We start from the raw sequence: 26,969 nt of genomic DNA on the forward strand, positions 1-26,969 counted from the left end.
AGAAACTGCTAGGAAGCTCTTCCAACATTTTTAAAAGCTTGTCAGAATTATCACCCCTGAAGCCGAGCTCTTAGAGCCTTTTTCTGTTCAGTATGATGAGAAAATGAAGCTTTGAAGGGCCGATCCCGGTGGACTCTCAGGCTGAGTGGCCTGCCAGGCCCTCGGGCTCTGCTGCTGAAACCATTACATTAACCACCGGATCACAGAATGGATTATGACCTTTACTTTTCCCCGCTAAGTGTTGGTATTTTTAGTAACATGATTATAAAAAGGAGAGTTGCCGCAGACAGTGATGTGATGTTGGGGTGGATTCAGGAGAAGCATTTTACAGATGGGACTTCATTCACTGCTTGAGGAAGCTTTTTTCAGTTTTTATGTTTTAGAGCTCTTTGTTCCACATTAAAGTGGAAAATGGTGCCTGCTAAACCCAGTCAGCTGGCCATCATTGGTCATTCTTGTAGAGTGGAAAAGTTTGTTCAACAGAAATATACACACAATGAATGCTTTATCACTACACACCCTCCACTTTGGTCATTGTTTTTGTGTTTGCCAATTGGTTAACTTTACATCCCTACAGCTTTTCAATCTGTCTCACACATATTAAAGTCAGGACATTGCATGGTCCAAGTTAAAGAAAGAACTGTTGCCTTTGTCATGACTTCTACAGTAGTTTTAGAGCAGGAAACTGGTGCTCTTTGTCCTCTTTAAGTTTAACCAATCACCGCTGCGGCCCACCCAACTGTTGTTTTTTTTTCAGAATAGAAGAATAGAATAGAATTTATTGCCATTTGCACAGGTACATCACAGTACAGGTACACTGGAATTCTTGTATGTGACTCAAAATAATAATAATTTAGCAACAGTTAAAACGAAACAGGAACCCTGAACTACATCACACTAAAGTTGAAATAAAATTAAATACAGATATTAGCATAAATTGATTTAACGCTTTAAGCTTCAGTCAATTCCAGCCGTTTTCAGTACAAAAAATCGCTAATATTCTATTTTTAAATAAAAAAAAAATACGAAAAATACGGGGAATATTGGACACGCATTGCGAGGTGCATTTCCTTGAAAACGACCGATTCGTGGATTTTATACCGACTTCAGGACATGTTTTGGACAAAATAGTTTACTGGCTTGTGTCATCTGATGTAAAAGGTTGGATTATGGCCGTTTTTTGTGGAATCTTTTTTTTTTGTGTGTAATAATAAACCCGGAAATGTGAGTCGCGCTGTGTGCGTTGAAGCCGTGTATAGAGAACGGATGGATGAATATTCGTTTTTGTCGGACAAATGTGTTTTTCTCACCCGCTGTGGTAATCGCATCTGAAAGTGGTTTATACCGGCGGATTCATGAGAATCTAAGCTTTCCACTGGCGTATAGTGTTTGTATAATCGTGTTTGCAGCCGTCGGACATTCTTGAAATTCCTATGCAAATTAGTAGGTGTACCGCCGGCGGTACACTGAAGCTTACGGGGTTAAAAAAAAAACACACAACAATCAATAAGGGCAATCGGGACAGCTCCAAAATACCTTCTCCAGAGTAGTTACTTTTTTAGGCCGTCTTTAAATGCACCACAGATTCCTGCAGTGGACGTCAGCATATTGTGGTGTTTCACTAAAAATTATGAATCTCTGCCCCATGGTGGCATCAGAGGAAAGATTGGGGGAACAGCTGGCATTCGGATTTACCCTCTGGGAGCGTGTTTGGGTCCCTCTTCCTAGCAACCTTTTCCATCTCTTTCTGGACATTGCAAGGCAGTCCCGGGCCAGATGAGATACGTAATTCCTCCAGTAAACTGTGGGTCTACAACATTCCCCTCCAGGTGGACATGCTGTGAAAACCCCCAAAGGAAGGCATCATAATCAGATGCCCCGAACACCTCAGCTGCTTCCTCTCAAAGTGAAAGCTCCCTCCGGATTTCTGAGCTCCTCTGAAAAACCAGCATGGAGTCATTTCCAACTGTTCCCACCACCTCCTGGGATAGGTGAAGGGGTCGGGTGGTATGTAGGCCTTCTTATGACCACCAGCCTAATATTGTGTTAGTCTCCTTTGCACTGCTAAAACTTCTCTGACCCAGTGGTGCATGGACTCAGGACCTCTGGGGATGTCTAGTGAATTCTGTGGGTTGCAGGGTGGGACCTACCTGGATCAGGCTTATCCTGCTCAATAAGATTTGGATCTGGGGAGTGTGGAACCCGGGTGAACACTTCACCTCTGTTGCGTTCCCCGGGTCACTCCTGAGCAATTTTTGTGATGTCGGGGTGCATTGTCCTGCTGAGGATGCTGACTGGCATCAAGGACTGCTGTTGCCATGGGAAGTGGGGGGTTGAGGGGTTCCTTGACCTGCAATGTTTAGATGGGTGGTACATGTCAAACATCCACATGGATGTCAGGACTCAACATTAGAACATGATCGGTGTTATTCACTTCACCTGTTTTTTTTTTCGTCCTTGAAGTTTTGTTGCCCCTGTAGTAGACTGGTGACCTGTCCAGGGCACACTGTGGTAATGGTCTAGACTTATATAGCACCTTTCTGCCTTATTGGTACTCAAAGCTGTTTTCAACCCATTCACACACATTCACACACCAATGGTGACAGAGCTTCCATGCCTTTTCCATGCAAGGTGCCTGCCTGCCATTGGTAGCAAACCAGGGGCACCTTGGAATGCTGGGGATCGAACCGCCAACCTTGCGATCAGTGGACAACCCACTACAGTCGCCCTTCAGTCAGTTGTGATAGACTCCACCCCTCCCTTAACCTACAAAGGATTAAGCGGTGTATCGATAATGTATGGAAATTTTTTTGCACCTCCAAGCCTACTTTATACATACATCACTTCTGGCACAGAACCTAAAGGAGGTTAACTCCCCTCCCATGCTGCTAACTCGGTTACTCCTCCTGTAATAGTTTCCTGTTGTTTTTTTTGTGTGTGTTTGTTTTCAGTAGAGAAACTCTCTGCGGTTTTAAAGACTCCACCCTGAGAAATGTAGCTTTCCTCGTTCAACAAGTTTGAAGGAAATCGTTTGTGTGTGCCGCTGCAGACCTGCACTTGCCCCACCCTCCTCTTTCTTTCCCTGAATACGAGGACACTCATATTTCCTCAATCGTATTTGCATTTTGCCCTGAAACATCAGGAGAACCTGAAGTCACCCTCAGCTGCTCTCTTTGGGAAATGCAGCAACACACACAGAGTTTGTTCCAATACAAAAACGAGCTCCTTTTATAGGCATGAGTGGAAACCTCAGTGGGTGTTTTTAATGACAGGACAGGCGGCAGACCAGCACCATAGAACTCTCATCTGGTCGTGGTTATGTGCTCAGTGAACAAGCAGTTCAGGAATCAGCACATCAACACAAAAACCAACTGTGCATTCGCGGGAAATCCCGGAGTAAAACTGACCCCGAATCAGCTCTTGCAGGGGGGATTAATTCCAGTAGTGAAGCTACTGAAGCTTCTCTGATGCAGGACGCTGCTGCCATCTAGAGGTGAAGCAACAGCAAATATCCATAGCAGTATATTCGTGTATCACCTTTCATGCAACATGAGCAGCTTAAACTGCTTTAATAATAGAAATAATGTAAAATAAAGCATAAAAATGATGAATAATTCTAAAACAAAATAAAAGCAATTAAACTTCCTCACATATATTGTAGCAGGTGGTACTAGAAGAAGGCTTGGTTGAAAAAGGTATGTGTTGAAGTGCAGTTTGAGCCTGTCTCCCTCTGATTTCTTTGCTATACCACAACTTGGTAGCATCAGTGAAGGAATGTCTGGGTTTCAGTTTGGTATAGTTTCATAAAGCAGCAGTAAAAGATCGTGGTGGGTTGAAGGCAGCAGGGAATCTGGGATTTTAGTGGAATTTAAGGTTAAGTGCTTTGTATACAAGTAGAAAGACCAGATAAGCTGCAGCCTCCTAATGGATTTTTTAAGGCCTGTAAAGGGGGCGTTACAATATTCCAAAGCATTATTGATTTTGCTGCATCTTTCTTTTGTCTTTTCATCTGAGATGAGTGAATGCCACCTTTGTTTGTGTTGGGCATGAAGCCTAAATTAGAATCTAGAGTAACACTCAGATTTGTGACCTCATTTTTTACTATCATTGTTTAATTAACTGGATGATGCTTTTATTTTGAAAGGGTCTGTTCAGTGCAGCTTGACTCGCCCAGAAACATTTTCTCAAACGGTTTTAATTGGAAGTACTTTCAACCTACGACAGAAGACATATAAAGCAGTTAGAGCTTATTCAGAACAGTTTCAGATCCAGCTTTAACCTTATAAAATAAATGAACAAATACTCAAAGAAATTCAAGTTTCTTTATGATTTCATGCGTTATAGCCGTGTTTTTAGCTGTGTCTCCTTTAGGCCATACTTGTGTTGTTTCTATAGAGGTGCAGGACTTCATATTGCAGTGAAAACTAGCCAGAAACTGCAAAGATTCTTCCTTAAGCTCAAATCTGTAGATGTGTTTATGAACATCAGTGTTTACTGTAGGTGATATGATGAAAAAAGTCTCTGGTGCAGTTGATCCCTCAGATAATAAGATTTTGTTGCTCGCTGCACCAAAAACTAAAGCAAAAGCATACAGTGAAGCAGTCTTTTGGTTAATTTGGACCCAAACTGTGTTTTTTTTTCTGAATCTGAAGTCAGTTATCATCACCACCAGTCAGGATGTGGGAGTCATGTCCATAGAAAACACAAACCGAGCAGTCGGCTCACTCACCAGTGTCACAGTATCACATGTCAGTGTTCCTGAACAGCAGCTGGGATTGAGTATTTATATACATCCTGGTTGTTCAGTGAGCATTTGTCTTTCAGCCTGTTTCTCAGCCCATGACTCTCATATAAATAGTTCTTGAAACCAAAGACGAGCACGCTGCTTTGTGCACACATAGAAAGCTGCAAACGTCGAAGCATTCTACAGGTGAAAACGAAACTAAACGAGTGATGACCAAGGTAAGATTCTAAGTCTATCTATCTACCGAGCCTCTTTTAATTCACCTCTCTTTATTTGTTCTCAGCGGTTTGTGTGACGGCATCATCCAGGACATCATCTACAGCTACCTGGTGCTGCCCAACCGCATCACCATCCCTCTGGTGGGAGAGGCCCAGCTGGCCCAGCTCCGCTTCCCCGTTCCCAAGGTAACGCAGCTCAAGTTGTGAAAAAACAAGTCAAATGATCAGCCTGGTCAAGCAATGACATGTATTTTTGGCAGCAAAAACACCAAACACTCCCTGGTCCCTGCCTCTCAAATGTCATAGTTTGCTGCTGATCTCAGTTTTTAATTGTCATGTAGTGAATGTGAATCGTGAAAAAATCATCATTATGTGTCTAATTATTGCAGGTGAGTTTCTTACGGATAATTCTAGTTTGGTTTCATCACTGACCAATTTATCATTAATGTCTCTACTCTGTGTCATATCGTATCTTATTGTATCGTATTTGATTGTAGCGTATGTTATCTTGTGGTATCTTTTCATATCTTGTCTTGTTGTACCATGCTTTATCTTAACTTTTTGTACCTTTTCACATCTTATCGTATCTTACCTTAAGGTATGTGTCCAAAGGATCCGTCAGTTTCTCACTTCCCATTATTGTTTTTAATTTTTTATGTGAAATGCGCCTCGTTGCATGCTGGTTTTGTTGTGGCGCGTTTTGAGCTGCGTTGTCGTTATTTTTCTACAAATGAGCAGCTCATTTGCATAAAGTAGTTTGACTTCTACCTTATGAGCAGAGCGGAGGTCCGACGCCTCACAAAACTTTTGTAAAACGTCTGAACCAGCCGTCATTGAACTAAAACAAGGACAGATTCAGCAGCTTATTTCTCACCTCAAAATGCTTCAGAGACACTTTTCACCAAACTGTTTTTGTATTAAAAGAGAAAGTTTGCGATGGAGCCGCCATGTTGGTCTGACGCTTCTACAGGACTAAAGGTCTGAAGGGCTAAATGTGACCACCTGTTGGGCCACTAGTGCACGCCCACCAAGCGGGCAATATTCAGATGAAGTGTGTTTCCATTCAAGGAAAACACCCCTGTGGAAACGCATTAATATCTCATCTTATTTTATTTTATCATATGTTGTCATACCTTATTGTATCGTATGTTATTGTACCTTACCATATCGTTCCATATCTTACCGTACTGTCTCTTATCTTATCTTATGACTGAAGTTTTGCCACATTAACTTGTGCTACTGTGTTAGAGTTCCTTTATAACATCGCAGCTTCGATTCCCACTGCACTTATTTTCACACATGCATCAAAATCTCTTTTTTGAATGAACTTTCTATCCCATTTTTAATGAGAAATTATTCTTGTTTTACCTCTATTGCTACACAAGCTACCAGACGGTCTGTGAGTTGACCTGCAGACTGTTCTTTGTCCCAGTTTCACCCACGTTTGGTGTCAGATTTTGCCACCTTGGAAAAAAGTCTTGCATCATTGTTTCGCTCCCTCATTGCAAAAACAAGGAAGAAAAGGGCTGGAGGTAGAGTCGATGATATGTAGGACGGTCCTGTTGTTGGCTTTGAAAACTTCTCACCCAGACCTCCGTTACCTGCAGGGCCTACTGAGGATCCACTTCATCGAGGCCCAGGACCTGCTGGGTAAAGACAAGTTCCTGGGAGGGCTGATCAAAGGCAAGTCTGACCCGTACGGAGTCATCAAGGTTGGGACAGAGCTGTTCCAGAGTAAAGTGATCCACGAGACGGTCCACCCGAAATGGAACGAAGTGTACGAGGTGAGCGACGCAGCGTTCAACAGTATTCTGCATATTTAGCATCTTTTTTATTTCTTTGATTTAGTTTTGACTTTCTACAGCTGCACCACAAACTAAAGACACCTTCAGTGACTCATTTCACTGCGACACTGAGTGTTCAAACCTCCGTCTTAAATAGGCCGATATTCACGTTATGATTCAAAAAGTCACAATTTTTTAATATCAGTTAAATATTTGAATATTTGGTTCCACTGGTTAAATACCATTATTGCCTAAACTTGAAAAAGCTTTTAAGAATTTGTCCTGGAAACTTCAAATTCTTAATATTCTACAAGTGAACAGCTGTGTTTTTACAATGAAGACATTTTACTCAAATAACCATGTGTACACGCACATTTACAGCAATACAAATGGCTCAAATGTAGAGATTTAAAGTTTATCCTGAAACTGAAAAGTCCCAAGTAAGCAGGAAATCATCTTCATCATCGAGTTTTTAAACAAAAATTCCTGGTGGTCAGTCTAAGCAACGTCTCTCCATGAGGCTTTGTCAGATTGCATTTTAGATTATTACCCTTACATCTGGCTTAATTAGTTACCCAAAATTTTTTTTTCCTGCGTTTTTGTCAGAAACTCACCAAAAACTTGACGCTGAAAGATGTGAAATATTGTTCCAGAAAATGGGAAGTCACTGACTTGTTCCCCATCGTATTTTGGTCACGAGTTTCCTTGTTTCCAGGCTTTGGTGTACGAGCCCTCAGGACAGAATCTGGGGATTCAGCTGTTTGATGAAGACACCGATAAAGACGACTTCCTGGGAAGGTAACGCTGCCTTGTTTTTGTTTTTCAACATTTATCTTGAACCTAAATGATTTCTGTTTAACTTTTCACGAATAGGTGGGCCTTGGAGTTCTGGTGAACAAACTCTGGATGATTTAATCAAATCTCTGAGACCTTAAAGATTGAATTTTCCATTTTAAGAATTTCAAATGAGTTGACACTTTCTTCCTCTTGATTTTTGTCAATGTTAAGATTCTCCAAGTATATTCTGAAATGATCGAATGAATATTTCATCAAACATGCAGCCAAAACGCAAAACATCTTCTTATTTCAGCTCCTCAGACATGAAGATGTCCAACTTTTCTCTGGGCTGCGTCAGTTTATTTGAGTATGTGGGCGTATTTTGGACTTGTGTTCAGAAACAAATGCAACATTTCAAGACATCACCTTGTAGTTCTCACTAATGTTGGACATTTTAAACTTCAAAGATTAATTAAATACTGACTTTCTGAGATACAGGCCTGAACAGCTAAAGAAAACCTGAGATTTGGTCATTAACAGATTCTGTATATTAAGGTTTTCATGTCGAGACCGTGTCTTAAATTTTGTCCTTTGCATCACATTTGATGGACCAGACAACAGTTCTGAGCTTTTACACTGAATTCTTTGTCTGACTTTGATTTTCTACTGTTAACTCTGCAGCCAAATGTGCCGTGACGAGTCAGCGTCCTTCTTAAACCCTCAAATTCCTTCTAGAAACAGTAAACAGAACCTGACTCAGAACTACAGCCGATTGATTATTTTTTCTGTAAATTTCCAAACAGCCACCGTTTCCATGGTGAAGATTTACAATTTTTCTGTGTTTCATGTGAAGAAAAATGAATGTTTTTCATTTTGAGACATTTGAAGATGTCACCAGCATGTTTGGATAATAATAATATCTTAAATAATACTCTTATTTAAACATATTCAAACAGAATAATTTCTGATTTGTTTTCCAGTCTGGTGATCAATGTGGCCGAGGTCCAGAAGGAACAGAAGGTCGATGAGGTGATCTGCATCTTTTCTCCTCTGAGCTGTTTTCATCTTGCTGCTGTTTTAGTAAATCTAAAATGCATCACTCAGTCATTTCTTTTCACAGATCATATATTTTGTAAGTGTTTGATTCAGCACGTTGGTTGCTGCATTTACAAGATGATGTCTGTCCGAGATTCTGTTTGTTTCTTTTGGAGTTTCTGTTGATAAAGTTTTTGCAGGCGTACACCTTCCCACACTTAACACTCAGCTCTTTTTGTTTTTACCTAAATATTTTTTCCACTTAAATCTGAAATATAATTTTGACATATTTTTCATCTTTTCTTTTTCAAAATGAACAGCCAACCACGAGACATGCATCAATCTATTGCCATATAAATAAAGTTGATTGATTTGATTAATGGTCACATTATATAAAAAACAAATAACTTTGATATCAAACAAGTCATGAATTATGAATAAAGTGGTTTAAAATAAGAAAAGTATTTTTGTAAATTTATGTAAATGTGTCTGTTCTTTCCGCTACAAGAAGAGACATTTCTGTAATTTTTAATTAAATATGGTATAAAATGGCAAATAGGCCATTTTTACACAACAAAATATACCCTGGCATGTTTGAACAGCCATTTAGAAAATTTATTCCATCTTCATCTTCATCACTCTTCTTTTTATGGGCTGAAGATAAGCTGAATTGTTGTTGTGCTACAAAAATCTTTGATAAAGAGAGGGAAAAATTATGTTTATCATCACATATACATGCCCTTACTTAATACTCTACTCTTTTTCACTTAGTGGTTTTCCTTACATCAGGAATATAATTTTTTACATTTTTTGTTTTTGTTCAAATGAGCAACCACCCAGGAGACATCCATTCATTGCATTATTACCCACATTATATAAAAACAATATCACAGAAGTTATGAAATATAAATTCAACAGTTTAAAGTAATTAAAGTATACATTTTTGTTATTTAAATCCCTTTAAACAGTTCACATTTAATTACGCATATAGGTAAATGTGTGTTTTTATTACTAAAGAGCAAATTAAATACAAAAAATGGACTATTTTCACAGCGCAAAATATGTCCTAACAGCCATTTAAAAGCTTTATTCCATCTTCATCTTTACAAAAATTGTATATAAGCAGCACAGTGATGTCACATAGGTCATGAAATATATAAATAAAACTGCTTAAAATATTTTTTAAAAAGTATTTTTTTGTAATTTAAATTCTTTTAAATATTTTGCATACTAATTTATTAATAGATGTAATATCTAATTAAATCTGAAATAAAAAGATAAAATGACCTCTTCTTTTAAGGTCAGTATAAGCTGGATTTAGAGTGAATTATTGCTATGCTATAAAAATCACTGATAAAGACTTGAAATAAACGGACATATATTATCATGAGAAGGGGGAAAATAGTTTCTTCTTAATTGTCAAGTCAAAATGTCTGCTATGAGGGGGGAAAATGGAGAATTATTAACCTTCCTGTTATGTGCGTTTCTCAGGTTAATTACCAAAAAAATGTCATAAACCAAAAAATCCCAATAAACATTGTTTATTTCTCATTATTAACTCCATTACTAACCATTTCTATCAATATTTAGTGCAGTGGCATTCTTTACCTCTCTCAGATCAAAGTTTAATGGAGATGATTCACTCGAGTTTCATTAAAAATGCATGTTAAAACCTTTATTTAAATAACATTCCAATGATGTACATATAAAGTACTGTAGTTTTACATGACATTGATTTTTAAAATTTTTTATTTTGCATTTTGAATTTTTTATTTTTTATTTTTATGGAATGATGTTGATAACAACACTTCAGTTCAGAGTCAAACTGACCTGCTGACTTGGCACTCTGTCCCATTTTCATTGTATATGTTCATTACACTTATTAAGCCAAGCAAAAGAAGTGCCATGCTGAAAGAATGCTTTTAACGTTTTTTTTTTTTACTTTAAAATGGGTCAATTTAACCCGCAACATAACAGGAGGGTCAGGGTGTTTTTCATATTATTAACATCAGTCGTTTCTGTCCCCAGTGGTTCGTAATGGAAGACGTGGCTACAGGGAAGCTGCACCTCAAACTGGAGTGGCTGTCTCTGCTGAACACACCTGAGAAGCTGGACCAGGTACGCCAGCACACCTTTGCTTTTTTGTTATTTTTTTTTAATACGAGCTCAAGACAGACCTCGACTAGAACCTGGAAAGTCACTGTGACCTTCGTTTCTTCGCAGGTGCTTACGAGCATCAGGGCCGACCGCGGTCACGCCAACGACGGCCTTTCGTCAGCGCTGCTCGTCGTCTTCCTGGATTCGGCCAGAAATCTGCCGGTGAGTCCGACCAGCAGCCGCCTGTTTGCAGATTCCTCGCATAAGTTATCAGAAAAGGAAATAATCAGGGAGAAAACACGAGAATCACCCTTCTAAAAGTGTCTAATAAAATGAGTGCTTTGCAGGAATTAAAAGCAGAGAAGAAGCATCGAAAAGGCAGCAAATCAGACGTCTGGTTTAGAATCTGACTTTACTGTGAGCATTTTTATGGATTTGGAGTGAATCTCGTTTATTTGCTTTTTTTTTAACAAGTGTTGGTTTTAGTGATTAAATGTTTTATTTAATTTATCTTTTGTTGTTCAAAGACGTTTAAAACAAACCCTCAGTAAGTTCGGGAATCGGTTTGTTTTGTTGGTTTCGTTGGAGTCGCTTCATTTTCTTGCTGATCTCTTTTCTGAACTTCTTTCCCGCTCTTCACTCCACCTCACCTTAAAGACAAACAGACTGTCAGGAATTCTGCTGTGATAGTTCTGCATCATTTATTTTGTTTATTTAAGTGTCACGCCTTTATGCTTCAGAGTCAGAGCTCCATTACTAATACATGTGTGCGTAGCTGTAACAAAAACTTATTTCTTTACGCTGTACTGCATTGTCAAACAGTAAAACGTTGACGCCACAGTTCAAATAATTAATTCACATAACTACTACAAACAAATGAGACCTTTTTTAATGATCGTGCGTGGTTTTCACAGCTCTTGTTAGTAGATGTAAAGGAAGTAGTGTTTCTTTAGAGCTCCTTCTGTGAGCTATTATAAGAGCGTCTCAAAACTTTTCTTCTCTGTTGTCAGAGTTTGAGACCTGATTATGAACACTCTAAAATTTTTATTCATTTTTTAAAAATAACAACAGCACAAGAAGTAGAGCTTTTATATACACAGTTTAAAGGGCAGTAAAGTGTAGATTCTGTTTGGATATTAAGCATATTTTGTGATTTAAAGATAATTAATCCCAAAAGAAATTCTTGAAATGTAAAACCATACCACTGTTATGTTGTTTTTTAGCCATCCTCCAATAAAATATTTATGTATTTATTTATCCTTTATTCAACCAAGTAAGTTAGCTGAGAACTGATTATCATTTTCAACAACAATGAAACCCTTTTACGATATCTCTACTCACAATCTGTGGTCTCGAGCCCTGATTGGTTACACATCTAATCAACGCTGGAGTATAAATGTTGAATTTTTTTTTCTTTAAATGAAAAGATCCCACATGGTGATAATCTTTTTTTTTTAATTATTATTTTTGTGTTTTGTAGCTGGCGTTTACTTCTTCCTTACAATTAGCCTCCCAACTTCACTAGCCAGTGAGAACTCACCTTTCACAACACCTAACTAGCCAATAGCTGACGCAGAGAGAGTTTTCTTCCTGAAGGGACCGGAACAGCAGCAGCTCATTGCTGTTTAGAGCGAAACGGAACATTTAGAAAACCATTTGTTATGCAGTCATGGTGAAATGAACCATCTTTGCAGCATTTGGCCTGGAAAACTAGAAACAACGCTGTAAAATGGCACCTCTAACGTCAAATAGCCTCAATAAATGACGCATGCAAGTTAACTGTCCGAGTTTGACAGAAGTTACTGTAAGACATGTTCTCTCTTTAATTACTAATACTCACTCTATAGAACCACATTATTTCTATAGATTCACTCATCATTGGTCTCATTTGTTTGGGCTCAGTACAGTCTGTAATAAGGAAGTCTGCCTTGTGTTTTCTAATGTAAAGAACTTTGCCTATGGTTGACTTCTGTAGCACAGGCTTCACCTTCCTCTTTTCAGCCTCCTCCTGTTCTTCTTCTTTGCTTCTCCCCTGTCGCTCCTCACCTCCTTCCCCCCTCCGAAGAGCGTCTTCGAGGGGAACTTGGGCTCTGGATACTTAAAAGAGAGGCGGGCAGCGGGCCTGGTGTTTTGTGAGAACACTGCTTCTCTCTATAGGACACTATTTGTGAGTCCGCCGGCTGTTTTCTGCATCCTAGAGTACTAGAGCTGCATCCTAGAGCTCGTGTGTTGTTTTGTTTTGAAGAGAAAAGCAACGGTTTTAACTGCCTGCCTCGTGAGCATGAATCCCTGCAAGTGCATGGGTTGACTGGACTCCCTAATGTCATTTTTAATATTATTGTCAGCTTAAGGACAGTCAAAGGCATCCTTCCTCCTCTATGGTCAGACTTGTTCGCTCAGGATTAGGAGACGCATTGATCATTGTTGTCACTCATTTATCAGGTTTATCACGAGTTATGTTCGATGCATCAGTGGCTCAGTTTTCTATCTAGCGGATTACATTTTAACAGAGAAATGGACTTTTGAAAGGGTAAAAAATCAATAAGGCTCTATTGATGCTGTTACAAAATAATTAAGATTTTTATGTTATAAAGAAACATAAAAAATATTGGACAAATATTAAAGTCAGTTTCTTAAGTGTTCATGTAGTTTCAGAATTAGTTTTATCAATGCTGTGGGATCAAAAGTTAATATGAGATTCCGATTACATTGCTTCCATTTTACATGTCACCTCAAATCAAACTATAACAAGTCTGTGAATTCCTCGAGACTCTTACTTCTGATTCCTGACAGGGAGTGGTAGTTTCTTTTCCACGTTTGAGCAAAGATCGTGACAAAAGTCCGCATGTGGTTCTGTACAGATAAATCAAAACTGGATTGGTTGGTGGAAATCATACAGCTTTAACACGTTGTTTCTTATTTATCCAACGTCATACTTACAGCAACACGAACCACTAGTCCTGCTGTCGTATCAAACAATCCGAGTGTTACCTGAAACATGCCTTTTTGTTGTCCAGCAAGAGCTCTCCTAGCAGTAGTCAAACCGTTGTCCGATGGAGACAGCAGTTCCTGCAGTGGAAAATGGCAAAAACAATCGTGCTACTTTCTGTTTTATTTGCCATTTTGCTGCATTGTGAACAAAACTTTTATTCACTCTGCAGGATGTTCTTGTTACCTACAACATCAACTGGGTTTGTCGTACTTGCCTTTAAATTCAGCAGATTTCATCCTAGTGCAAGATCTTTATGCAGTAAATGTTACCCAGTTGTTCGTCTCATCCTCATTTACCTGTTTTCTCCATGTCGTTCACTGACTCCCATCTTAATGCTGCGGGATTAAGACCAGCGTTTTCTGGCAGACGTGTTAAACTGATACAAATATTAGTAGAAATCCATTACAAACAGCATTTTATAAATGTTGTATGTGCTGCAAAATAGTAAAATAAAATCCTTTAAGGCATTATTTGTATTTAAAATGGGCATGTTTTTCCAAATGCATGTCTGCCAGATTCCAGCGCTGGTCGAGGTCTCGTTTTAACCTCATGTTTAACCTCAGGTTTAATTAGGGAATGACATTAACCATGTGATCATCCATGTTGTCTCTCCATGTGCGTGTCTTTGTGTGGTGCATCCCGACGGTTTGGTGATGCCGGCGGTGCTGGTGTGTTGTCGTTCTCTTCCACCCTGCATGCTTCTCTCTTCCCCCTCCCCAAATAACCTGCTGGTGTGTGTGTTTGTGTGTTTTGTTTGCTCTCTCCTGCCTTGTCCTTTGGCGAAAATCAAAGCGCAATCCGTTAGAGTTCAACCAAGCGGGGCTGAAGAAGGCCTCGGTCAGTAAGGCCATAAAGGTAACGAAGCACACCATGCCGCTCAGGGGGGAAATGCAAACACTCAGCTCACACTTCCACTATGCAACCAAAAGTTTGTGGACACTCGACTTCGCAGGCCACGCTTGAATGGGTCTTTTCAGAACGGCGGCCGTCAATCTGCTTCACTAACAGCCGCTTCTTTTCCAGTTGAATCCGTCCACATGAAGCGAGCTACAGGAACATGTTGATAAAAAATTGCACCAAATCAAACGAAAGATGCAGAAACTTGGTGGTGAAATTAGAAATACATAAGACCAATAGAGTAAATAGAGAGTGTGCCAATGCAGCCTCTGCAGGTTAATATGTCCTTGCTTTAATTGTGCATAAGTTATCAATTATATAAGCACATTTTATTTGGATAAACTTTAATGCAGACATATAAACGGCATCCATGGGTTTAAGAGTTACAGTGGATGCATGAATGTATCAAATGCCACCCACCAAACAGATCTAGAGAGACTTTAAACCCAACAAACTCTCTCACCTCCATATCTGAACAATCACAGGGCAACATTGATGTAATCAGACTGTATCTCAAACTAATCTAGCACCTAAAGCTGTCCAAATATCCTCCAGTTCTTCTCAAGCTCCTCCGAAGGAAATCATTTCTTCATGGAGATTGTTGTCTCCGAGTTTAAGAACATCTTTGTCTAAAACGTTCATGAGTTTTCCCGTTTTTGGAATTAAGGGGCTTTGACGAAACCACGAACACGAAGGGTTGTCCACATACTTTTAGTTGCTGTAAATTCAGAGAAATAAGTTCCTCTGTAGCCATATGCTCTTATTTTTGTCACTCAAACTCTTCAATTGTATTTTTTGAAAGATTCTTCAACTCCTGATTTGAAACAGAAAAGGAAAGCCATGTTTGGGTTTGGGTTTTTAACTTCAGGGCTGTTTTGTACCAAACTGAAGACCAGATGTTTTTTTTTTTTTTTAAATATGCTCAGGCACCATATTTGGGTGAAGTTTGGAGAAACCTTTTGAGAACCCTGTTGCTGAAATATAGTCGCATCAGGGAGTGTATGTGAACCAAGAATTACATTTAAAAGATTTACGTGAACAGGATACGTCTGTTCAGAAACGGACACCACGCCCCTGTTTCTCAGGAGGATCCACAAACCTCGCTATGAACACTTTTCGCCAGAACTACTTTCCACTAAAGAAAATAGTTCCTTTAAAAGTGGCCGGCACTGAGGTCTGTGTGGATTTAGTTTCAGCAAAGACGTGCTGCTCGTGAATGTTTTTAATGTAATTTCTTGATGCTCTGAGCGCCATGAACTAAAATCTGAAAGCAGAAATCAGATCTCAAATCTCAATCTAAAATATTAAAGATCCTTTGGTGACTTTCCCATCAGGGGGCGCCATTGCAGCATCTAAAACAGCTCCATTTACTGACTGTTGTGAACTCATTAACAAACTCCACTAATCGCAGTGTTCCACAGCTAAAAATGTTTCTAACAGTGTGTGTTGTAAATAACAGCAGTGTTGTCTGAACTGAACTGATCTTTTCTTTTAAATCAATCTGGTGTGTTTTTCTACATTTCATGGTTCAGAGAACTTAAACACTTTACCCTCAAGTGCTTTTCTTCTTAATTATTTCCCAGAGTAGTCTGCTGTAGCTTCCCAAAAATGACGCTACATGCTCAGAATGCACAAAATTCACGGTGTAGCTGCATTCAATGTTAAGGGCAAAGTTGGAAGAATATTTGCCAGGATATTTTTTTGAAGTTTTTGCAGTGACTGAAGATGTTTTAATTAGAGTAAAGCTTTATTAACCCTCTGGACCACTAAAAGTTTTGGCTTTTTTTTAAGCTCCCATCACATTTGCATTCACTTTGGGCTCATTTTTCACTGCAAAATGAATTCCTACACCTCTATAGAAACAGCACAACCACAAAGAAAAATTAATAAAAGATAACTTTTTTTTTTCACAGAATCTGGTTACTACAAAGAGTTAAATTTTGACATTTTTAAAAAATTAAACATGTAGAATAAAGCGATTTTCATTACATATTTAAATTTTCATCTTCAGTTTGGTTAATATTCCTGTATTATGGATGAGTAGTTCAAGGACCATTGGAAAAGTGGATAATCTGACGATGTTTCCAGTTTTTATCATTTCTGGCTCTAATAAATGGTACAACTTGAGTGATCTTAGTTATTTTTGGTGTTCAGAGGGTTAAAGCAGTTTGTTGCAGATGAGCTCTAAAGAAGCTTTTGTCACCCTGATTTTCAAGTAAATTTTTAAGAAAGCATCAGCATCAAAATGAAAGATCTTACTTACTCGTGTATAAAACTTGTTCTTGTTCTGCTGCAGTCGGGTAAAAAAGTGACCAGCGATCCCAGTCCGTTTGTCCAGTTCACAGTGGGACACAAGTCTTTTGAGAGCAAGGTGAGTGAACATTTACACTCATTTTTATTGCTTAATTCATTCTGAAAATTGTGTGTATGCAGTCTGTTTTCTGCAGAGAAACTACTTTGTGAGCCCATGTCCTTAAAACAACTGCCTGCTAGCTATAAAATCTGCAGTTTGTGTCCTGAAGATTTATGTGCAGTTTGTTGTCTTGATGTTTTCATTAGAAATGGCATGAGCCCTTAGACTTCTTTCCCCTTCCTGTGTCCTTTTCCAGACCAGATATAAGACCAATGAACCGGTGTGGGAGGAAACATTCACCTTCCTCATCCACAACCCCAAAACCCAAGAGCTGGAGGTTGAGGTAAGGAGGCGTCCGGTCCAGTCAAATTTTTATAAGCAGTTAAACCTGGGAGGCATCTAATGTCTGTGTTGTATCTTTTAGGTGAAAGATGAGAAACACGATTGTTCTTTGGGCACGTTGACGCTGCCTCTGAGTAAGCTGCTGGAGGCCGAGGACATGACGCTGAACCAGCGCTTCCCCCTCAGGAACTCTGGACCGAGCTGCACCCTCAAGATGAAGATGGCTCTGCGGGTAGGTTGCTCACACTCCGAGCCGTTGCAAGCTTTTTGGGAGTCACTTCGAGGCAGTAAGATTACCCTTCTGGTTTGAGATCATATAGGATTAAGCTTTTAAGGAGCCCACAATCTGCTTTTTAGGTTGTTCTCGTTCCTTAATAGTGTGTAGTTTTTTGTAGAAGGTATGCAAACTGACACAGCTAACCTCAAAGGGAGTTATTTTCTTCCACAGCATTTGTGTTGCACCTTTATAACATGAGCTGGGTCCGACAAAGTGCCTTATAATGTGTTTTGCGCAAGGACTTTTCGATTTTGCAAAAATTGGCGCATTTGAGGTGATTTTTTTGGACACCATTTCTGAATTAGTTCGGAACATTTAACTATCGTTACCGATCTGCTGTTGACACTTTTTTCACTGTCTTCATCTCCAGAAACAAATTCAATACCAGCTGCCATGAAAGAATAATAACACAATGCCTGATTTTAAACAATTCCTGAAGACTCCGCTCCTTCTTTCTCTAATGAATAACCAAAGTGTTGTTTGTTTCGTCTTCTTTTTCAAGGTTTATTGTTGACTGTCTGGTTTTCTTTACAGCTTCTTCTACTCTGTAAATTGCAGCCAGGTGTAATGTAGCCTATAGTTTACTTGTTCCAAAGCAGTAAATGGAAACAAACTCATATTTTCAAAGTTTTTTGTGACATTTCAAAAGATTCACTGATTATATTCAAACATGGATACGGACGGATGAAAGGCAGCCTGAGCTAACTAACCATGATGACTATTTAAGCTTTTGTAGTTCTGACTTTCACCCCTGTGAGTTATACATGGATCAAATTAGTCTTTTTGCATCTAAAAGTGTTTTTTCTATATCACAATAATTAAGAGCAGCTCTCCATATCAACATCAATAATTAAACTTCTGGTCTGCTTCCAGTTGCAAACGACTGAATAAGCACTAATTTGATAGCTTTTGTTTGTTACATGAGCTACATTTGAAGAAACCAGATGCTCCTTTTAGTGCTTTTGTGTTAAAATGTCATAAATTATTCATTAAATACATGTAAGGGTGTCAGTTACGTGCTTGCATCTTAAAATAGTGTATTCATACAACTGGAAATGAAATAATAGTTATATCATTATTGAATTAAACTAAATACACTAAACTGGCTGTTACATGTTTTCCACCAGAAGAAGCAACAAATAAGCTCAGTTATGGTGAAATAGAAATATCATTATTGTTAGTTTCCAGGAACAAAGTTTTCTGTTTTGATTGTTTGCATATGTTGCATAACTTTTACTGCATTTATTTGACAGAGCTGCAAAATGATATCAAGATCCACTCACTAACTTCTTCCGAAGCTTTAGCCACATCTGATGGTCTTCCTCAGTCGCTCTCTCATTTTTACTTCTTTTTGTTGTTTTTTCTGTGCCATTTTTCTGATTTCAGGTGTTGTACCTGGATAAAGACTCCTCGTCCTCAAATTCCACCCCGTCCTCAGTGCAAGTCCGCAAATCCAGCTCCTCCAACCCGACCCCGCGACCCTCCGTCTCCTCTGACTCCCCCAAGCCTCCATCCTCCACCTCCGACATCCCTCGATCGGCCTCCGTGTCGGCCCAGGACCTGCTGAACCGGCGGAGGGAAGCCGAGGAGTCTGCGAGGTCGGCGGGAAGCACGGACTTTGGGTCGGGAGGTGGAGGTCAGAGCCTGGCGGAAACCGGGAGGAGCACCTCTAACCTGGCCATCTCGGGCTCCCAGCAGTACCTGGCCGGAGGCAAGGAGCCGACGCCCAGCATCGCATCTGACATCTCTAACCCCTACGCCGCTCAGGAGCTGCAGCACCGACTCCAGCAGCTGCAGAAGTACCTATTTATCTCTACATTTATTTACACATCTGCCAATCTTGATCTTAAAAGAATGTTTTTGACTTTTTCCATTGCAGAAAGATTCTTTTGAGACAAATCACGTTTTAACCGTCAAAGTGTGACCACAGAACACTTAAAATTAGCACTGAGCAATGATTAATGAATAATATTCTCAGGCAATAAAGACAAAGGAGAAGCTTGAAAGGCATTTTTAATTTGCAATGACCACACACTGAACAGGAGGACGTCAGAGAGAGATGTAAGAAAATATATTGAGATAAAGGTTGAACATTTTAGAAATAATTTTATATCAGTCTGTTTCAAATCAAGGACTGCTCTGCTCTTCAAATTCAAAACACAGTATGGACATTTGTTTAAAGTTAAGATCTCAATATGACTACCTGACAGTTCCCCTCACCATATAAATAGTATGATGCCACTGACATGTTTAATTTTGTGGAAATAGTAATAAAAAAAATAAGAGCAGTGACTCCTCCTTGGCTAGTTAGAGTTAGCTAGTGAGTTAGCCTGAAGCTAATTTAATAATTTTTTTGTATTTAAAAATACATTTTGATCTTCCAACATGTTGGTAACTAAGTTTTATCAACACAAAATAATGTGTTGTCAAACTGACTTAAAATGGAGAAAAAAATGAGATAAATTATTGATGCTATAAACTAACAAGCTTAGCTGTACGGCGTAGTTGACATGTGGCTGTAAATTTTATTTGACTGAACGTTCTCTAACCATATATTTACATTTAATAAATAAAAAATACCTTAAACTATACCATCATACTTTTAAAACACCTTTAAATGTTTTTTATGACTTTTCAATGCAGCAAAATCTTATATTTAAGCAACTTTTGGCTAGCATGACAGCGGCTAGCCTAGCTGCTTTGTAAGGGACCAGTTTGTTTAATCAGAAACAGGCTAAAACCATGAAACCACATTCCATGAATTTAAGTAATACATTTTCATCCACTGGATTTGATGACATAGATGACCAGATATTAGCCTAGCTTCACAGGCTAACAGCAGCTGTCACATCTGCAGCCAATGACTTATGATGTGACTTGTTAGAGCTAATCATAAATATGAAAATTTTGAAATAATGAAAGCAGTAAACTACCTCAAGTTGTTCAAATAAACAAGAAAGATATGAGGTACATGTTTTCTCTGTAGATAGTCAGTGGCAGCCATATCAATCAGCCTTAATTAACCTAAAGTTTATGTTTTACACTTTTAGATCTGTTAAATGCTTTGACTAAATGAAAAAAAATAACCTAGAGAGAATTTATAGTTTGCACAAAATGAGAGTTGCTACATTACAAAGATTTGTACCAGACGTTACAGCTCAGTATGTTCAAGTATGATGAGGATCTAAATATTTCAAACTTGCACTGGATTATAAATGGACCTCTCACTCTGTGCAGTGGTTCAGGCCCCAGTCATTTCCCGCTGGGTGAGGTCCAGCTGACGGTCCGACACAGCTCCCAGAGGAACAAGCTGATCGTAGTCGTTCACGCCTGCAGGTACGCATCAATATGACCGAGACATTTCTTTCCCAAAACACGCCATGTCTTCGCTCTCCAGTAAATATCCTTCTGTCGACCTCCACAGAAACCTGATCGCGTTCACTGATCACGGCTCCGATCCTTACGTCCGTCTGTACCTGCTTCCTGACAAACGGCGGTCAGGCAGGAGGAAAACTCACACCTTCAAGAAAACCCTCAACCCAGTTTACGATCAGACGTGAGTGCAGCCGCCTCGCTGTGTTCAAGCTGCTGATTAATGGGAGCGAAACTGGTGTGAACTCACTGTGTTGTTGCTCCTGCTCAGGTTCGAGTTCAGCGTTTCCCTCGTCGAGCTCCACAGACGGACTCTGGATGTTGCGGTGAAGAACGGCGGAGGTCTGCTCTCCAAACACAAGGGCCTTCTCGGAAAGGTGCTGACTTGAAATATGTTTAGCAAAGTAAAGTCAGTGAAGTGGGGAATGGTATTCCTGCTTCTAAGAAAACTAGTTCAGCAAAATTATTGTGTATTTTGTCCACATAGAATCCTTTGCTTTTTATAGTTGTGAATCTGCTTAAATAAAAGCTTATAATTGGTTTAATTAGACAGTATAGCTTCAAGTATGGTGTATTATTCCCTAAATGTTGTTGTTTCTCATCAGGTTCTGGTGGATTTGACTCATGAAGATATCACCAAAGGCTGGACACAATGGTTAGTCCTTCTTCTACTTCTGAAAATGTCTTTGATAACACGAAGGCAAACAGAACGTGTTTCTCGTCATTTTATATTGAACTCTATCTTTTCATGAGGATGAATTACAGTCAGTTCTTCTAATCAGTAACAGATGGATAGCACCATCTAGATCAATGGTGTCAAACTCATTTTAGTTTAGGGGCCACATTCAGCCCAATTTGGTCTCAACTGGGCCGGTCCAGTAAAGTCGGAGAACAATAAGTTATCAATAACCACAACTCCAAAAGTTTCCCTTTGTGCAAAAAGATACATTCTGAAATGCAATTTACAGACCAGCGTGTCTACAAAGGCACACAACATTTAGTCACATGTATCTGGAACTGAACAATATAGTATTTAACTTGTATGATCAAAAGAGCTTGTGAAGATCAAGAGACTATTTTAAATTTACAAACATTTAAAACATCTGTTTAGTAATCCTGACACACCACATCATGCAAACTAAAGTGGGAACTATTAAGGATGAAGGTTAAGTTGTTCTCATGACCCATAAATGTATTATTTATTTGTGGTAGTACATGAACAGAGCATTCCACCAAATCAAACTCTGTTGCACTGAAGCTGCTGACTGACATCATGTTGCACAATGTTCAGCACAATGTTCAGGGTCTTGAAAGATGTCCACAGCAACTATTTTCACAGAACAATATTCTTCAGGGTGCAAAAATGTCTGAAGCAGCGTTTTACATTAAGTCAGCTTCATTTGCTCCTGAAACTTGGCATCTTTTTACACTTTACAAAGTCGTCCTGCAGGCCGGATTGGACCCTCTGGACCCGTGGTTTGAAATTAGACAAACATTTTGTGTTCTATGAATTTAACTGTCTGCAACTATTTTAGCCTGCTGCAACACGGTCTCACGGGGATTCGTGAAACTGTCACGTCAGTTTTTGTTTCGGTTTCGTGCGCACCAACACGATGTCGTCATGTTTTTCATGCCGCTCACCACGAGCGAAACCCGCTGTGGTAATCACATCTGAAAGTGGTTTATACCGGCGGATTCATGACGATCTAAGCTGTCCATCGGCGTTTGCGGCCGCCGCTTCGGCCGCCAGACATTCTTTAAATTCCTATGCAAATTCGGCGGATTCATGACGATCTAAGCTGTCCATCCGCGTTTGCAGCCACCGCCGCGGCCGCCATTGCGGCCGCCGGACAGCGGCCGGATCACATCTGAAAGTGGTTTATACCGGCGGATTCATGACGATTTAAGCTGTCCATCAGCGTTTGCGGCTGTGGCTGGATGTCCGGCGGCCGCAATGGCGGCCGCGGCGGCAGCTGCAAACGCGGATGGACAGCTTAGATCGTCATGAATCCGCCGGTATAAACCACTTTCAGATGTGATTACCACAGCGGGTTTCGCTCGTGGTGAGCGGCACGAAAAACATGACGACATCGTGTTGGTGCGCACGAAACCGAAACAAAAACTGACGTGACAGTTTCACGAATCCCCGTGAGACCGGGCTGTATGAATACATGCTAAACACGAGCTGATTGTAATAATTGTAATAATAGCACAGACTTAATGCCTAAATTTTAGGGCTGGTTCACTTTTATTTACTCTAATTACTGGTGATCAGTTGTGTGTCCATAGGTGAAAATAGAAACCGTTCATTAACGTGAAGAGAAGTTGAGGTAGAATTTGTTTTCTAGTGTTGCGCTGTAGTGTGAAATTTGAGTTTTGCTGTTGGCTGCGTGTTTTCTATTTAACCCTCTGAAACACAAAACCGTTACATCCGTGCCAGAAACGTCCTCTCTGCGATTGTCCTTGAACTAATCATTCGTGATGAGCATTTCCATCAGGAAAATGAACCGTATCGAAACCTGAAATCTACATGTCTTGTTTAAAACTTTGACCAAAAATTAAGTGTTTGCACCAGATCATGTGAGCAAAAAATATTGTTCTGCAAGCAACATTACGAGATAAAAATCTGATGAACTGCGGGCAAGTATGTAAACAAAGTGAGGCGCGATAAAATAAATGAAGCTTCAAAGGTTCAAAAGTGGTGTACAGTGGAGTAAATTGCAAGCTGGTTCTTGGAAGATACATTCAGCATGGTGAAGCATTGTTCTACAGTTGATGTGTTTGAGCAGAGAGTGAAAAATGCCTAATTCCGAGAGAATTTAATAATAAATGTAACAAAATATGTAACTAGTGCATGTAGGATCACCATGTTTTTCCAATATAAATAACACTCCCCCCCCCCCCCCCCCCACCTCTGTTTCTGCAAAAAAAAATTCAGAAATTAAACTTTTCTTTTTCTCATTTTTGTGTTTTATGGCTTTTAAACTTTATTATACTCCACAAAATACCTTATTGAGCTGTGTCTCCTTCTAGTTGTCATTGTACTGTTTCCAGAAAGACTCAAGAGTTCATTTTGTAGTGAAAAATGAGCCCACAGTGAGAAAAAATGTGACGTGAGCAAGAAAAAGAAGCTACTTTGGGTTCAGGAGTTGAAAAGGTTGCTATTATTATCCCTCCAAAAGGAAAAAAAACAACATATATTAAAGGAATTTGTGCACTTAAAATGAGACTGACTCCAAAAGCTTTCAAACTCTGTACGTCAGCACATCACAAAAATTTGTTCTCCCCCTGCAGGTTTGAGCTGAGCGAAGACGGCCTGACGAGGCCGCACCAACTATAAGAAGTCTTCATCGCCATCATTGGTATCATCATATCGCCACACTTCCACTTCATACACTTCCACTTTAACCTGCAGACCGCCATGTTTTGGGTTTTCTTTTCATTATTTGTAACCGTAAAGGAACTGATTGAGAAAAGCAGCTTTTGACGCTCATTTAATCACATCAGTCGCAAGGCAAGCCTCCCCTTTAAGAAGTGAGTGAGGGACTGTATACTCGTAGAGAACTGTGTATTACATAATGTACCGCTATGGAAGTCTGAATTCCATATTTGTAGAAGAAACTATAACAATTTTTTTTTTGGTGTTGTAGCAGAGTTTCCACAAAGAATGACAATGTACAAGTGTAAATAATGTACGATGATGCTGGAGAAAACAGAGTATGGTGTGTGTTCTGCAAACGAGAGAGCGGTGTGGCGTCTTACTTGGCCAAATGATTGTTGGTAATTTTATTTAGTTTGATTCATTTTTTTTCCTTTTTTTTAAATGAAAAACATTCTGGACAGCTTCTGAAGCAGAGCAGGCGGGCAATCGCACCAAAGAAACGAGGAGTGTTTTATGATTTTGCCCTGGTGGGTTTTGGTAACACAACTACACGCTGGCTTTATTCCAGTGTCATAACCGGAGTGTATTAACCAAGTGGAAAACTAAACAAAATAACTGTACGAGCACCCGTTGTTACACTGAAATAAGGCCATTGTTGAGTGTTGCTTGTTTGTTTTGTTATTTTAAAAAAAAAAAACTGAATATGAATATTTGCACATATGTTTTTTTTAATCTGTCGGGGATCATGTGTATTCAGTGTAAACGTTGCCTAAAGTCGTCTAAGGAACCGTTTTGGGTTTTTTTGTAATAAATACAAAACTAAAAAAATGTAAGCATCAAATTGTCTAATAATATAAATCAATTAAAGAAATAATTTAATATTTTGTCTCAATTAAATATAAAGACACTTCCAGGAGATCGCGAGCTTAGCTTAGCACAGCGACTTGACACAGAGGGAAACCGCAAGCCTGACTCTGTATGAAGGGAAATAAATCAACCCACCAGCACTTGTGAAGCTCACAAATTAATGCAATACATTTTCTTTGCTTAAATTGTACGAAATAATAGTGTTAGTGGACTTACTGAAAGCTGATTAGGCCAAGCCAACAAACAGTCGGGTACAAAACCCCAGTTAAAGCACTATCTGGACAATCCCAGTGAGCTTTACAGGTCCTGATTGTGGATTTTCTTACCTTCAAAGCACCACAGTATGCTAAGCTAAGCTAAGCTAAGCTAAGCTAAGTTTTCCCAAAATGTTTAACTACTCCATCGTTGAAGAGATTCAGTTGTCAAACACGTTTTCCTCATGTTGATAAAGCCACTCTGTGTAGAATAAATTCTCATGATGTACCTCAAATCAGAGTAAACCAATTTCCGCTGTTACACGGGCAACTTAATAAAATTGTTTTCTGATGTTTAAATCATCTGTGTCATTATATAGTTATGTCATATTTTACTCACTGTTGCTCAAATACATTTTGTCATTCCATTTTTTTACTTTTTTTTTCTTTTTACAATGAATCTTAACCTAATACGGCAGTTTAAATCTTCCAAAGTTCCCTTTGTTTGTAACCCGTGAATGTCAGAAAAGCAAACTGTACAAGAGAAACTTAAATAACAGTACTTTATGTGTTAATATTGCCTAAGACTGTTTTTCAACAAGACCACCATTTACATGAGAATTAAACACCTGTACAGGTTAAATGAGACTGGAAGGATGGCAACAAATTTCAGATTTCAGACATTTGTGGATTATATGAAAGATGCTTTAATCAGCGAAGACATCTGCACATAGTGGCTTTAAGAAGTTGAGAAATATTTTCTTGCAGAATAAAGGTTTTTAATTGCAATGGAGTGGAGCTTGTCATTGCGGCAGTGACATTAATGTAAGCTCTGCTGCTCACATTTTATTTCTGAATCAACTTTAGTCTTAACTTGGCATCAAGTGTAATTTTTGACATGAGAGAAAGCAGACTAATGGTGAGAATGATGTTGACTTTTTAAACAAAATGTATGTACACGCACATCATATTAAACACTGCTTTGACGTTACAACACTTATCAGAAGGGAATTATATCTGCAACAGAAACACAGGATATGCAGCTCTTGATATTAAACACATTAAATAAATGCATTTGTTGTCTATGTGGCTCTAAACAGCCAAAGAGCAGCAGTTTTGTGTTGATAATGAGGTGGTTAGCGTGACCTCTGACCTTCACATCATGACATGTAGACCTTTGCCTTGTTGTGTTCGCATCAACAAAGTATTTTACATATCTGTATGCAAACTGCAAATTGATGTCTTTCCATGTTTTTTATTTGTGTTTTCCAGCTCTCGTCCTCTTTGTCTGGTCTCTTGTTTTCTTTTGTAAGAAACCACAAGTTTGTGTGTAAGCCATCAGATCTGAAAGCTAAGCCTCTGGGGTAGAGTTCGTCCTCTGAAAGGCGGGTTTTCTTCTCCGTCTTCTTAATTTATATTGTGCCTTACGATTCACACGACCCAGAGATATTTACGTGAACGAGAAGAAGCGACAAAGTGTTCCAATGATTCCCCATGTTTCAGAATGTCTTCGAAATGTCTTTTAAAATGAATAAAGAGCTTTAGCTGGCTTTAGCAGCATGAAGCTGTGCAGCAGTGTGGTTTCACTTCTCTTTATTTTTTATGACTGTGGATACCATTAAAGTGATGTGAATTAAT

General features: G+C 39.1%; 1 protein-coding gene across 5 annotated transcripts in view; it reads left to right on the forward strand.

Annotated features, from left to right (window-relative positions):
* LOC110971256 (extended synaptotagmin-2-like) overlaps positions 1 to 26,906 on the forward strand; it is a 71,969-nt gene extending 45,063 nt beyond the window's left edge. For 2 of the 5 annotated variants that reach the window (XM_051953025.1, XM_051953026.1), the window contains exons 9-25: positions 5,028 to 5,148; positions 6,570 to 6,746; positions 7,462 to 7,544; positions 8,504 to 8,552; positions 10,587 to 10,676; positions 10,782 to 10,877; positions 12,721 to 12,822; positions 14,440 to 14,502; positions 16,841 to 16,915; positions 17,154 to 17,240; positions 17,322 to 17,471; positions 18,903 to 19,315; positions 20,754 to 20,852; positions 20,941 to 21,072; positions 21,160 to 21,265; positions 21,494 to 21,543; positions 24,183 to 26,906. In XM_051953025.1, the coding sequence (XP_051808985.1) occupies positions 5,028 to 5,148; positions 6,570 to 6,746; positions 7,462 to 7,544; positions 8,504 to 8,552; positions 10,587 to 10,676; positions 10,782 to 10,877; positions 12,721 to 12,822; positions 14,440 to 14,502; positions 16,841 to 16,915; positions 17,154 to 17,240; positions 17,322 to 17,471; positions 18,903 to 19,315; positions 20,754 to 20,852; positions 20,941 to 21,072; positions 21,160 to 21,265; positions 21,494 to 21,543; positions 24,183 to 24,228 (1,939 nt within the window). In that variant the 3' untranslated portion in view covers positions 24,229 to 26,906. The remainder of the gene's footprint in view (positions 1 to 5,027; positions 5,149 to 6,569; positions 6,747 to 7,461; positions 7,545 to 8,503; positions 8,553 to 10,586; positions 10,677 to 10,781; positions 10,878 to 12,720; positions 12,823 to 14,439; positions 14,503 to 16,840; positions 16,916 to 17,153; positions 17,241 to 17,321; positions 17,472 to 18,902; positions 19,316 to 20,753; positions 20,853 to 20,940; positions 21,073 to 21,159; positions 21,266 to 21,493; positions 21,544 to 24,182) is intronic. The other 3 variants (XM_051953027.1, XM_051953028.1, XM_051953029.1) reach the window with 3 other exon arrangements.
* The last annotated feature ends 63 nt before the right edge of the window (positions 26,907 to 26,969 follow it).

This window comes from Acanthochromis polyacanthus, chromosome 9, assembly GCF_021347895.1.
Source record: "Acanthochromis polyacanthus isolate Apoly-LR-REF ecotype Palm Island chromosome 9, KAUST_Apoly_ChrSc, whole genome shotgun sequence".
NCBI classification, from domain to species: Eukaryota; Metazoa; Chordata; class Actinopteri; family Pomacentridae; genus Acanthochromis; species Acanthochromis polyacanthus.